Source organism: Callorhinus ursinus, unplaced genomic scaffold (assembly GCF_003265705.2).
Source record: "Callorhinus ursinus isolate GAN/ISIS: 27379988/994484 unplaced genomic scaffold, GSC_fseal_2.0 scaffold14, whole genome shotgun sequence".
Taxonomy (NCBI): Eukaryota; Metazoa; Chordata; class Mammalia; order Carnivora; family Otariidae; genus Callorhinus; species Callorhinus ursinus.
In genome coordinates, this window is record NW_027397076.1 from 25,635,138 (window position 1) to 25,648,593 (window position 13,456).

At 34.6% G+C, this 13,456-nt stretch overlaps 1 protein-coding gene across 23 annotated transcripts in view; it reads left to right on the forward strand.

The window, feature by feature from the left end:
- The window catches only part of PPFIA2 (PTPRF interacting protein alpha 2), a 467,388-nt gene that overhangs the window by 388,633 nt on the left and 65,299 nt on the right, over nucleotides 1-13,456 (forward strand). For all 23 annotated transcript variants that reach the window (XM_073900584.1, XM_073900585.1, XM_073900588.1 and 20 more), the window contains 4 exons: nucleotides 540-777; nucleotides 4,407-4,436; nucleotides 7,551-7,681; nucleotides 9,435-9,589. In XM_073900584.1, the coding sequence (XP_073756685.1) occupies nucleotides 540-777; nucleotides 4,407-4,436; nucleotides 7,551-7,681; nucleotides 9,435-9,589 (554 nt within the window). The remainder of the gene's footprint in view (nucleotides 1-539; nucleotides 778-4,406; nucleotides 4,437-7,550; nucleotides 7,682-9,434; nucleotides 9,590-13,456) is intronic.

The window sequence follows — 13,456 nt, forward strand, 5'->3', positions numbered from 1 at the left end:
TTGACTTGGCTAAGTAGGTATTGTTAAAAAAAAAATCTCAGGGTTTTATTTGACCAAATGATAATTATAAATGACCATTCATTGAAAATTCTGTCAGTCATACTGTTTCATCAGGTGGGAGTTAAGATTCAGTATCTTTGTTGGGATCTGAGTTTCTAGAAGTCTCATTTATTGGCACCTCAGTTCAAATGTAAGATTAGGATGAGTGACAGGGAAAAAAAAGGATTAGTGGCAGAAATTTTCTAGGCAGGCAAGGTTTTAAAAGGTTTAGCAGGTGGAAAAAAAAAGTTTTAGCAGGTGTAGTATAGAAAGAGGGTTAGACTGAAAGTGGGGAGGAGTTATATATCACTTGAAAAGAAGGATTTTCTAATATTCAGCCAGAAAGCCTCTGGAATTTTTGAAAGTTATATCATAGCCTTAGAGAAAAGAAAACATTAGATTTGATATAAAATGTTCACAGAGCTATTTATTTATTTATGTGAATTCCAGTTACCATCTTAGCAGCATATAATGGATCCAAATTAAATTGTATCTTTCAGGCTAATTCAGGAAGAAAAAGAATCCACGGAGTTACGTGCTGAAGAAATCGAGAACAGAGTGGCTAGTGTGAGCCTGGAAGGCCTGAATTTAGCAAGAGTCCACCCAGGCACCTCCATCACTGCCTCCGTTACAGCTTCTTCACTGGCCAGTTCATCTCCCCCGAGTGGACACTCAACGCCAAAGCTCACCCCTCGGAGTCCTGCCAGGGAAATGGATCGGATGGGAGTCATGACACTGGTATGATGATATGCACGAGAACATTTGTCCCCATTAGGATTAATGGTGCATGAGCTGATACTTATTGGGTGTTTATTCTAAGGACCTTCTGTGGTTTTTATCATTTTTCTTTTTTCACAACATCCCTTGGTGGTAGGTGCAACTATTAATCTCATTATGAGACAAGCAAATGTAGCCTACACAAGTGTAATTTTCTAAGGTCACATAATAGGTAAGTAGAAGAGCAGCAATCTAAATATCACAGCAGCTATCTGAATGACTTAAACCATTAAGTAAATTTTTACTGGTGATATCTTGAAGTAAATTGGGACTGGGTATTTTATTTTTAATGCAATAAATCACAAAAAAATATTATAATTGCTTCAGTAAAACAACAAAGAATGTTAACATTTTATAATCTAGATAATATAATTTTAATAAGAAGAGCTATCAAAAATAAGAGTGACAATTTTCCAATTTTGTTTTAGAATTTCATGTCAATATTTTTACCCTTCTTTATTCTTTAATTCTTTGTTTCATTTATTTTTATATTTGGGATTCATAGTTAGAAACCTAAGTTAGGTGGTACCCTGAATATAACTGAGAGAAAATCAAAATGCCTTTGCTAAAAATAATATAGAGAAACCTCTGGAAGAAATGATGGGAATGACTACTGAGTGCTATGATGGTTAGCCACTTAATTCTCATGATAACATCTGCAAGTCTGAGGGCATCACCTCAACAGAGAGCAGAGGTAACTGGGGTTTGAGAGCATGAGTAAATTGCTCATGTTCAACACAGTAAGTGGAGCTGGATTTTTTCTTCAAATTTGCTGGCACAAAAGTATGTGCTATTCTGTCCCTTCTGTGTGTGTGTGTGTGTGTGATTACCTGGAAATACGTTTAAATGACAGTAATGAAGATTTAAATATTCTGAACTATTTTTGGAGGTAAAATTCTGCTTTTGTAATGAATATTAAAACTTTACTATTAAAATAATAAAATCCTAATTAAAAATGAGTTTGGGGATAGAAATTAATTAAAAACAAATAGGTGAAATAATAGTTTTATACAGTATAAAACTAGCACAAATATAACAAATGGAGGAGAAATTAATGATACTACAGAAGAATATGAAGTGTATACAGTGTTTCTAAATATAGTCAGAAGGCTGTGAAGCTTCTATAAGAAGTGTCACAGTATCTATGTGTGTGTATGTATGTGTGTAAAATATCTGAACAAAAAATTTTAATTCATTTCCTAAATGACATCGTTAATAAATATGTTGCAGTAATATGTATTATAGCTAATAAATTGTAAAAATTATTTCCACTGGAATTGATTTATATTAATGCACATATATGCATTTCTTTATAAAGAAATTATATCTATATCTATCTATATATATAAAATGCTCTCACCTCTAGGGAAAAACTACCTTATAATTTTTTTTATTTTATTTTTACAAAATTTGTTATGTATGTAAGTTAAATGTCTTTTTCTTTAATTTTACAATTGAGAATTGAAACAGAAAACTATTTTTATGGTGTGGCAACATTTTTCACATCCAAACTCTTTATGATTATGGAATTCCATACAATAAAGTCAACATAAAAGAAAAATGACAAAATTTTTTAAAAAAAGGGAAATTTTTACCTTCTTACTTACCTTCTTAAACCACTGAGTCCTCTATTCTGTGCTCATTTCCAGACTTGATATTAAAAATATTTTTAAAATAGGAGCGCCTGGGTGGCTCAGTCAGTTAAGTGGCTCCCTTTGGCCCAGGTCTTGAGCTCAGGTCTTGTCCTGGGCTCTGGCCCCTCCCTAGTCAGGCTCCCTGCTGCTCTGCAGGGAGTCGGCTTCTCCCTCTGCCCCTCCCCCCTTTTCCTCCTCGCTCTCTCACAAATACATAAATAAAATCTTAAAAAAAAATTTTAAAATAAACATCATAGACTGTGCCCAATCAGGACAAAGGACAGCTAATCAGAACTGACCCCCTTTGACACAGCACACAGTTTTAGCCAACGTACTATATACCCAGTATATGGAGCTACATTATGATCTGCTTATTTTTAGAAATCTAGGAACCGTCAATCTGACTTTAACTAAACAGGATATTGTCTCTGGCTTAGTTTCTGTTTATATTTGCTACATATATTGATGACTTGTTTATTATCAAAGCTACAGTAAGAATGTTGGCCCACAGAGCAGAATTTAGTCAGCATTCAAGGCAAGGAAGCTTTGGTTATTTCTGTCCTGTTCCTTACATTTTTGCAACATAGTGTTTTGCTCTTTAAAGTATTTTCATAAACATTGTTAATGTTATTATTTTATACTAATAAAATAATGTGTATAAACACATTTACACACATCATTTACACATGATATTTGTGTATATTTGAAAAAGATGCCACAGCTTTCATGCATTTTCTTGAGCAGTTAGTCATAAATAAATCAATGATAAATGAACATTATTACACTGTAATTACAGTACTTAAAAATGTTTGAAGCATTTCCTGAGGGTAAAAATGTACTTAAAATTTTCCATATCTGACTCAGAAAAACAAGAAATGAAACCCAGAAGTCCTTATCACCCTAAGAAAAGTTTGTCATTAAATTCATCACTGCTACAGTGAAAGACAAGTAGATTTTCTTTTACCTATAGAAAATATTGGGGGGGATAATTCTGTTGGATATAATCCATGTTTGAATTTTCAGAGGAAAATGAAGAATTTTAGGGACAGAAAAGCAGAGATTGAAAAGATATTGTATTCATTTGTATTGTATATGTTTATGTTTTGCAAACATTGTTATTTGTCCTGATTATAAAATGTGCTTTCATTTACTTTTACCTCACCACAAATCTATAAGCATAAAGAACATTCTACCAATATCTAGTTAGAATATTGAATGAACTAGATCAACCAACTTTCCAATAACATAAAAATATATAAATGTAAATGTAACTAAAATGGAATAAAATTGTTTTACTCACACAAGAAAAATTAACGAAGATATTAAGTGAATAAGGTTCATTGGAAATCAGAAAGAATTAACTTTTAAAAAAAATTCTGTAAAAGCACATTGACAAGAAAACAGCAGCTGTAGAAACATGTTACACTGAGGCCAGAGCTTTAGGCATTTGGGAATGAGAGATTTGTTAGGATGCCAGGAAGTGTGAGATACATCAGGGATAACATCCCTGCCCTAGGGAGGACCAAGGCTCTGCATAGATAGGGCAAAAGGGAATGTTTATAAACTCCATATATGTGCATTGATTCTTCATTTACATATGATCTTCTTCATTCCCATTTATGTTTTCTTGGGAGGATATAGTCCCATATTTATTTCTGGCTAGATCACTGCATACGTGCTTCCTGTTCCCTAGGGTCCCGTGTCTCAGATCTCATAGACATATGTTTGACCCTCTCATGTGGACATGCCCCCTACCAATTCCATCTAAGAAGGTTCCTCTCTGAAATCACTCTGAGGAGGAGTCCTTCTGTAATGGTTAAAGACATTTATTTAGAAAACACTGGAATGAAAAAACAAGACAGTCATGTTATGAATACTATTTAAACTTGTAACATGGTCAAATGGTACTCATTAATTAGTTCTATTTTATGTTGTTTTTATTACTGCCAATCACAGCCAAGTGATCTAAGGAAACATCGGAGAAAGGTACTGTAAATATCTTTTTTTTGATTGCTAGTTGAATATTGTTTTTCTGTGAAAGCTTTAAAATTATATTCCCATTAGTTGAGCCATTTTAGTAACATAAAAAGAAATATTAAAAGTATTTAAGTGTTATCCAGTTGTGTAAATATGATTATAAGAACAGATGCCTCAAAATAAAATTGTTTATGCTTCCTAGGATAATGGTTAGATTATGTGGTCTAAATATCCTAGAATTAGATTGTTTATTGCCAATGCTAGAACAGTGCTGCTTGTTTTTAAAATGTAGGTTTTACTGTTATTCAGGCATGTGAGACCAACAGATCAGGAGACCACTGTCAACGAAAAGAGAGCTTGTTACTCACACTTCCCCAGAGGAAGGGCATGCCATGCTATGCAGAGGCAAAAGGAAGTACCAGAGGAGGTCCTGAAGCAGAAAGAGCTAGGAGAAAAGATGAGTAGGAGCTTTATTGTGGTTTCTGTTGGAAAGGCAAGGCAGGGTAAGCAGGCTTAGGATTGGCTAGTTTTAATCATGTCGGTGGGCTCTAGGTATAGGGGCCATCTCTAGTTGTCCAATTCCTGGCCTGGGACAATTAAGGCAGAGGAATATTGCCTCCTGAAGTGTAAGAGCCAGATAGAGAGTATGGTTTGGCGCACTGGTCTAGATTGATTGATGTGCACATGAAAGGCACACTCCAGGGAAGTAGTTTGCTATCTCTAGGAATTAGCCAGCCCTGAGAGGAACATTCTGTCCTGGGGACCAGATGCCAGAGCATCAAGAAGACAGAACTTATAAAAATATAATTAATCTGATGCCTTCCTATTTGGTGTGACATAAATAGAATAAGTATTGGAAATGAGAAACAAAATTGACTCTAGTTCTGATTCACAAAATGACATCTTGTTAGATAATTGAGAACAGCAGAGCTCAGACTCATGGATGTTGGATGGGAAAGATTTCAAAGATTCAACCTACTATCTAGTGCATAAATCTATTTTTCAGCATCATCAAGATGTGATAGACTATTTCCAAACACTTCAGGAACCAGAAAACTATTTTTTTTGTCTTTTTTAAATTAAAGAAATCTGTATTTGTGTGGCTTAGACTGATGGAACTTTTTTTTTTCTTGAGTTAACATCTATCTTCCTATGGTATCTTCTCCTTGATACTACCATTTGGTTCTCAACTGTCAAATTTATCATGCATAAAGTTCTTTGTCTCTGACTTCCTCTACCACTTAAAAGGATTATTCTAGGAATATAGAAAGAAATCTGAGTAGATGATGGATGTAAAAGAAGTTCAGTGGGTATAAGAATAAAAGTGACAAAGGAAAGTCTCATACAAGAACTCAGGCTCAGGGAAATTAGCGGGTGAAGAAATGGTTGGTAAAAAAAGTAGGTCATGGAAAGACCGCAAACTAAAAATTGTTGTGTATCAAGCTAAGGAGTTACGGGTGTGATTCCATTTGCACTTCAAAAGAACACTTTAAGATAAGTATTATCACGTCCATTTTGCTGATGAGGAAATTGAATCTTAGAGAAGGTAAGTAATTAGCACGCGTCATTCAACAAATAAGAGAAACCAGAATTCAAATCCATCTCTGATTCCAAACCGTTTCTCCTCTATTTTATTTATACAGTGTAAGCTCCAAGCATTATTCAGACAAACAGTTTGTGTATGATGTTTTTAAAAGCTGGTATTTGGACAGTTGGCATATTTGACTGGTGGTGTGGAGAGAATAAGGCATTTTAGGAGGTGTTTCAGAGGAAAAACTCTGGAAGCAGAAGGGTCAGGCTTAGCAGAAAAAAATCACAGAAAACAATTACGGCTAGACCATGGGACTGTGAAGACATAAACACATATTAGGTAGAGTTTGGAAACGTACTTTATGAATTTAGATGAGAGGTGAGTTTAGGAAGAGTTTTCCAGAGTATTAACCTCATGCTGAAAGTAGTTCTTGAAAAAGATTCTTCCGGTGGCACTATACTCATTGAAATGGAGAGAGGAAATCGTATATAGATGCCTACATGAACTGTTACAAGTAATCTAGGCTTGGATGACAAAAGCCCAGTCAAACAATTTAATTAAGTTTCTCCAATACATGAGGTCTTTATCATATATCATATATAAACACACTTATGAATAATAGCTCAACATAGAAACAAAGCAAGGCATTATGTAGACATAAGATGATAAACAGCTTTAAAATTTTTGCTATAGCCATATTGCTAACTTTTTGTCATCAGAACTTCCAGAACTGTATCTTCTAACTATGCTTTCCAGAATCTTTCTCTCTATATGTATGTATTTCAATGCACAGTGATGCCGTGGAAAAAAATGCAGGGTTGTTGTAAAAAAATACCTCCTTACAATCAATTCAATTGTTGAAAAGTCTGACTGTCATGCAGTTTTATATGTCTGTCTCTGACAAAATTTATCCTGAATTGTTCTGGATTCTGAACTAAATTATTTAAAGAAATCCCTTCCACCTCATCTTCTTGTTTCTGTATGCCTTTGTCCACATTCCCATGAGAGGTAGTGAAATGAAACAATTTGCAAGAATTTTTTTTTCTAATAAATTGCCACTCATTTTTTTAAACATCTGGAACACATTTCATTAGCCTGATTTAATACACTTTATCTGGTAAAGTTGTATTTTTGCCACCTTCTCTTCTCACTTCAAAGATCTATGTAAAAGATATCCATGTTATGATAACCTGACTATGCATACTTTTTTTAGTGAATTAGCTCAAATATGTGTTCAGTAACTTTTTATAAAACATTTACATTCCTGATATATTGAAATGGATTCCAGGATAGCTTTTTTATAGTCCCTGGATACTGATCTATGGTGTTTATTTACTCTGAAATAATATTTTTGTGTAAATTACCCAAGGGTTTTTTTTTTCAAACTGGAATATCTTTACTTTTAAACAGTTATGACACACGCTCTTCAATAATGTGAATTTATATGTGTAAGACCTATTATGCCCCAAATTTTTTATTTTGTTTTTGTGTTAGAATTACACAAATAGCATTGCTTAATGATTTCTCCATTTCCATCCATTTCCATTGAAATCTAGAAAGAGTTCATCTGAATGTATTGTTTTCGCTTCTAGATTGCAGTGGTGGAAGAAGATGGTCGGGAGGATAAAGCAACAATTAAATGTGAAACTTCTCCTCCCCCTACCCCTAGAGCCATCAGGATGACTCACACCCTTCCCTCCTCCTACCACAATGATGCCCGAAGGTACGACTCTCCCAGAACACAGCACAAGACCTGCTCTCCTTTAGAAAACACTCCTCTTTCTTTCAGTGTTGTCAAATTAACTGCACTCATATAATTTCTCAAAATTATATGAGAAATTTTATTTGAGCTCTAACTCTCCATTAAGGTATTGCCCTGCTCCCTCTCCCCAACATCACTTGTGGAAAAAAAAATTTGCATTCTGAAATCAAATTTTTAGTTTTAAAATTGTATATTTGTGGTCTTATTAGCCAATATGGATGAGACGAACTCTTCTATTTTTAGTGGCTATTTCCTATTAAAATAGAGTCAGACTAATGGAAGGACTTATTAGGAAGAATAATAGAAAAATTAAGGGATTCGAGGACAAGACTATAAATTTGGCTTAAATGTAAGAGTAATTAGGGTCTGAAAAGTCCATAATTGCACATCATTTACTTTTAGCAGACAGATAGGTATACCACCCTCCAGGTGCTGGTGCTGCTGGCTAGAACAGCTACTCAGGCAGAAAGTTCTTAAGGAAAAAAAAAGTATATTTGCCAAAATATTAAAAGAAAAGGTAAGGGAAAATACCCATTTTTCACAGTAACTCATCCTGTGGTCCTTTCTGTCAGCCTACAAAATTGCAAGCAGATCTCCATAAGAATTAATGGCATAAATAAACCTAAACATGCGAGTCACATCTTAAATATATGGCCTTTTACATTCTTATCAATTGCAGCGTCTCTAGACACATAATTGATATAACTGACCATAATGACTTAGTATTAATGACTTATGTAAGAATCTGTCTTCTAAATAGTATGTGTTTTACAGCAACTATATTTGAAAACAGAGCTTTCTGTGCTGGCAGGCATTTTTTGTCTTTCTGTTTTGCTTATTTTTGATTTCTAATGTGGAAAACAAAAGTTACTCCAATTTCAAAATATATGCTTTCACCTTCCAAGAAAAGAGTGAATTATATTTTAACATGTGAAAGCTATTGGTTTGGAGTTTAGAGAATGTGAACTCATTAATTAGGATGAATAAGTAAAGTAATTCATCAAGGTGTTGTCACATTAGCAGCTGTAGAATAGATAGCAATATATATGAACCTCTCCTATTAATACGGTGTCAGTTACACTGACCAGGAATGGAACATCAAGCACCTGCTTGGAATTCATTTCAGTGTATCATGTACCTAAAAGAATACCTGAGAACTATAAGAAAAAACAAAAAGTGATCACTAGAGCATATGATTATTTGCTTCTGAATCCTTCCTAGATGATTTAAAATTAAACGATTTAGACTCCAAAACTGGGAGAGAGAAAGGTGGCTAGAAGAACCCCCAGTAAAGATTTGGGCTGGAATGGCAGCTTAAATTTCATTGTTAGTTAAATTTAAATGTCTTATCATAGGTCATTATGTTTATGACTGAAAAAAAACATAAGCTCTGAGAAGGAAATAGGGAAAGGGTCACATGCTAAAGAATGGAGGGTCATTTAACAGGCAATGAATAAGCCAATCTACGTTCATTGATTCATTTGAGATCATATCAGAAATAAGGGGAAAAACATTTAGAACAAAAATAATCTTTTCTAGAAAAAATTTGGAGGCTCAAGGCCCTAAGCCTGAAAAAAACCAAACTTCAATATGTGTAAAAGCAAATATAGGAGGAAAGGGAGAAAATAAGTGTTCTTCCGTTTGTCCCTTTCTAAAAGAAACAAGTCTTAGTACTTTGTGGGACGAGCAGTTTGCTCTCTTTTGTGTTTTGCAGTAGTTTGTCTGCCTCCCTTGAGCCAGAAAGCCTTGGGCTTGGCAGTGCCAATAGCAGCCAAGACTCTCTTCACAAAGCCCCCAAGAAGAAGGGAATCAAGTCTTCAATAGGACGTCTGTTTGGTAAAAAAGAAAAAGCCCGACTTGGGCAGCTCCGTAAGTGTGCATGTGTTTGACTCTTCACTGCCACTCATTTCAGTCACTTCTGAGGGTCCATCTGCTTTTCATTTCATTTCCCATCTTTGCATTGCTTCTTTTTTCTACCTGACAAACTTTCTTTTTCAATCAGCTCTGTAAATGCAATTTAGCTGAATAATGTTGGACAAAACTTACAAGGGAAGAATATTGTAAAACGTATAGTTCTTTTGATTTCTCTGTGAATAACAATAGCTAGAATTTATTTGATGCTGACTCTGTGATAGACACAAGGCCCCTATGAGGCAAGCGTTATTACCGTTATTCTTATTTATTGTTGAGTAAACAATGTCTTAGTAAGTTGCGGAACTGAGAAATTTATCCTAGTGTCGGTGTTTCAAACCAGTTTAAAACCACTGAGCATACTGCCACTTAAGGCACAGATATCTATAAAAGCTTTTCTGCTGAAACAGTTGAAATACCTATAAAAAAATCCAAAATAATTTTTTTAGTCAAAATAAAGAATTATATGCAGGGCAAAAAAGTACAGGATTTCTTTGTTTAAAGCTAACACAGCTTTCCACAAGCAAACTCTACACTATGTAGGTGGGGAGACAGAGGAAGGAATAGGGCAATAGGGATTGTGTTAGTCACTAATAGAATAAAAATATAGATCAGTACATTTGAAATGACCCTAGGTAAATACATAAACATATGTACATAGGTGATGGATGGATGGATGGACAGACATATTTATAATTGTCTGAAACAAAAAGAATATGAAAAATGTATTTCCTAAAATGATGATATATATACACTTGCCTGTGTGTGTGTGTGTGTGTGTGTGTGTGTGTGTGTGTGTGTCTTCCTATATATTTATTTTTTCTTCTGAAATCTTTTTTCATCATATTGGCTATTTGTGATTACATCTTCTTTTTTCCATCTTTTCCCATTTAACTTAGAACTAGAGTTAAGTGATTGGGAAAATATTTAGCTCCCACCTCTAACACTAAATGCTGAACAGAATGATACAAATTTCTTAGCACTTTCTTTAGTTTTCCAAATAAAGGAATGATTACTTACAAGTAATGCTCCAGCTCCCGGGCTTACTTGCCTGTCCTGTCACCAAAAGAATTTCTGAGAATAATATTTATGTTTGCAAATTTACAAATGTGGTATTTTCAAAAATGCCCTTCCCAACTTCCGTAATGTAAAACCCACACAAAGCATCAATGATGTCTGACCAGCTGTGTGATTAAATGTTACTCAGCAGGTGAATTAAATCCTCTTTGGATTTCTGTTTCTCAGGAGGGAACTCCTTAAGCTATAAAAAAAATTATTGCATAAGGAGAGAAGATAGAAGATGCTTCCTTTTTAAATATAAAATATACATGCCAAGGCATTGTTTTAATTTTTTTGTTTGACAACTATTTATAATCTTACCAAATTGTCATTTCCAATATATTACAGTGTAATTCACAATAGTGTAGATAGTTATTTTAAGATATTTATTTTGCTAACATAGTAATCATTTTATTTATTCCTATTTCAACATATATATTCATTTTAGGATCTATAATTTACTTTTCCCTTTTAACATAGATTTAATTGCCTTTCTCTCATGGATTTTTTTTCTATTTTTATTTTGTATTTAACTTCGATGAGGAGTAACTGAATCAGAAATTTTGCCAATATTCTTTCAAAATCAAAGCCAAGATATAATTTAAAGTCTGGTAAAATATAGATTCTTCTAGAAACCTAGCCCTTCTTACCCATTTTCAGTGACTGTGTGTCTCTATGTCAGACCAGATGAAAAGGGAATCAATGATAATTATTTTCTGATCAACACCATCCAAGTTGGAAACTGACCATAGTTTTTGGGGGTCATAGCATCACCCCAGGAAGAATTCTGAACTCTCAACAATTTTGTTTTACGCTGAAGAACAACAGACACAGTATAAATAAAGCCAGAGTCAGCATGCTAAGGACTGCACTACTGATGAGGAAGACAGTGACAAACATCTGTGCCTCTGGAACTGTACAGAAGCTGTACTGAAGGTGAATCAAAGCTCCTAGAGAAGCCAAGAATAAAAAGTCTTTACTGGAAATGAGACTGGAGTAAATAAGAAGAAAATACAGACACAAATAGGTTCTAAAAAACCATACATTTACCAAAAGAATATGGTACATGGTACCACTGGTACTTTGGTTGAGGGATAAGGCCTCAGGTCTACTTTTGTCTTGGAAGGTGTATCCAGGTTGTTAGGGGAAGACTGTGAAAACTTTTCAAACCCCAGAGGATACCACCTGGTCATGCTGATTTATGCATTAGAAGAAACTAAGAAAGACCTCTAGTGGTTATGATTTTAATATCTTGATCTGACAAATTTAGACACAGGCACTGGCAATGTTCTTTCTTCTGCCAATGTGAATAGAAATAGAATAAAAGATGGCACAGAAAGTAATATGGTAGAGGGATGATGGTGTCAAAGAACCAAATTTGAAGTTTTGGACCACGTCCTAAGATTTTGAACTCTTAGTTAAAGATTTAACTCATAAGCTCAAAGAAAGAAAAGTAATCTGAGGGTAGCTATGCTAGAGGCCTCTAAATGAAATATGGTATGGAGGAAGAAAACTATCTAAACAAAACTATGAACGTGTTCGCTTGGTTCCATCAGGAATGATGAAGAACAAAGGAGAAATTCTTAGTAACTCAAAGAGGAGAATATTGGTTAAGGGAGTGTTGTTTGTATTGTATAACAATCTGAAAAGCTAGGGTTATAAGATAAAATTCAGATATGATATGATGGATCAGTCAGTGTGACTGCATTAATAACCCCTAACCATGAATCAAACTGAATATCCAAGTAGTCATTTTTTCAAATGTGTTACTAGCAGAGACAATATAAACATGGAGACCCCAAAGCACAAAGACAACAACACATCCAAAAACATTTGAATAAAGCTAACAGAAACCAAACAAAATTATTTTATTCCAGAAGTCTATTTATTTATTTATTTGAGAGAGAGAAAACAAGCAAGAGGGGGAGTGGGGGAGAGGCAGAGGGAGAGAGAGACTTAAGCAGGCTCCACACTGGGTGTGGTGGGGCTCAATCTCATGACCCTGACATCATGACCTGAGCCAAAATCAAGAGTTGGATGCTTAACCAACTGAGACACCCAGGTGCCCCTATTCCAGAAATCTTTAAAGTATGTTTTCCTTGGATACCTTGATTATTCAGTCAAATCACAAAAGTAGCATGGAGAAAAGCTTGGTAGTAATGGAAGATTTCACATTTTCAGGTACCTTTTAGAAAATTCATTCTGCTCTTTATCAGACAGTTTGACAGTTCTGTGTACAGTATTAATGCCTATAATGTAGGAGCAGGATTTGCAAACTAAAATGTCTACTCAGTGCATCAGATTATAGGCAGGGTTTAAAATAACAGGAAGTGATATAGATTAAAATGAGTGAATGAGCATTTATTCTTCCATTTAAAGCATTCATATTTAATTTTTAAGTACTATGCTGGAAAGGTAAAACATATATATGAGCCAAGTCTACCTGAAGGTATCAACTGAATTTGGGGAGAGTATCCTAGCAGAGGAAGTATTCCTTCTAGCAGACATGGGATCTGGTTTTAGTTTCTCTTTCTCCTTTTATTTTCACTTACTCTCTTCCCATAGTACAAATCCCAAGATGAAAAGATGTAAAAACAGGTTTGATAATCTTGTTGAGGGGCATAGAGACAACAGGACCAGTAAAAACTTCTGCTGACTTTGTAGAACATAGATCCAGGGTGTGATAGTAGTCTATCAAGACATAGCAGCCCAATGACCACAGCCTTTTTTCCCGATGCATACATCTAGAGATGCAAGGCATCCCTG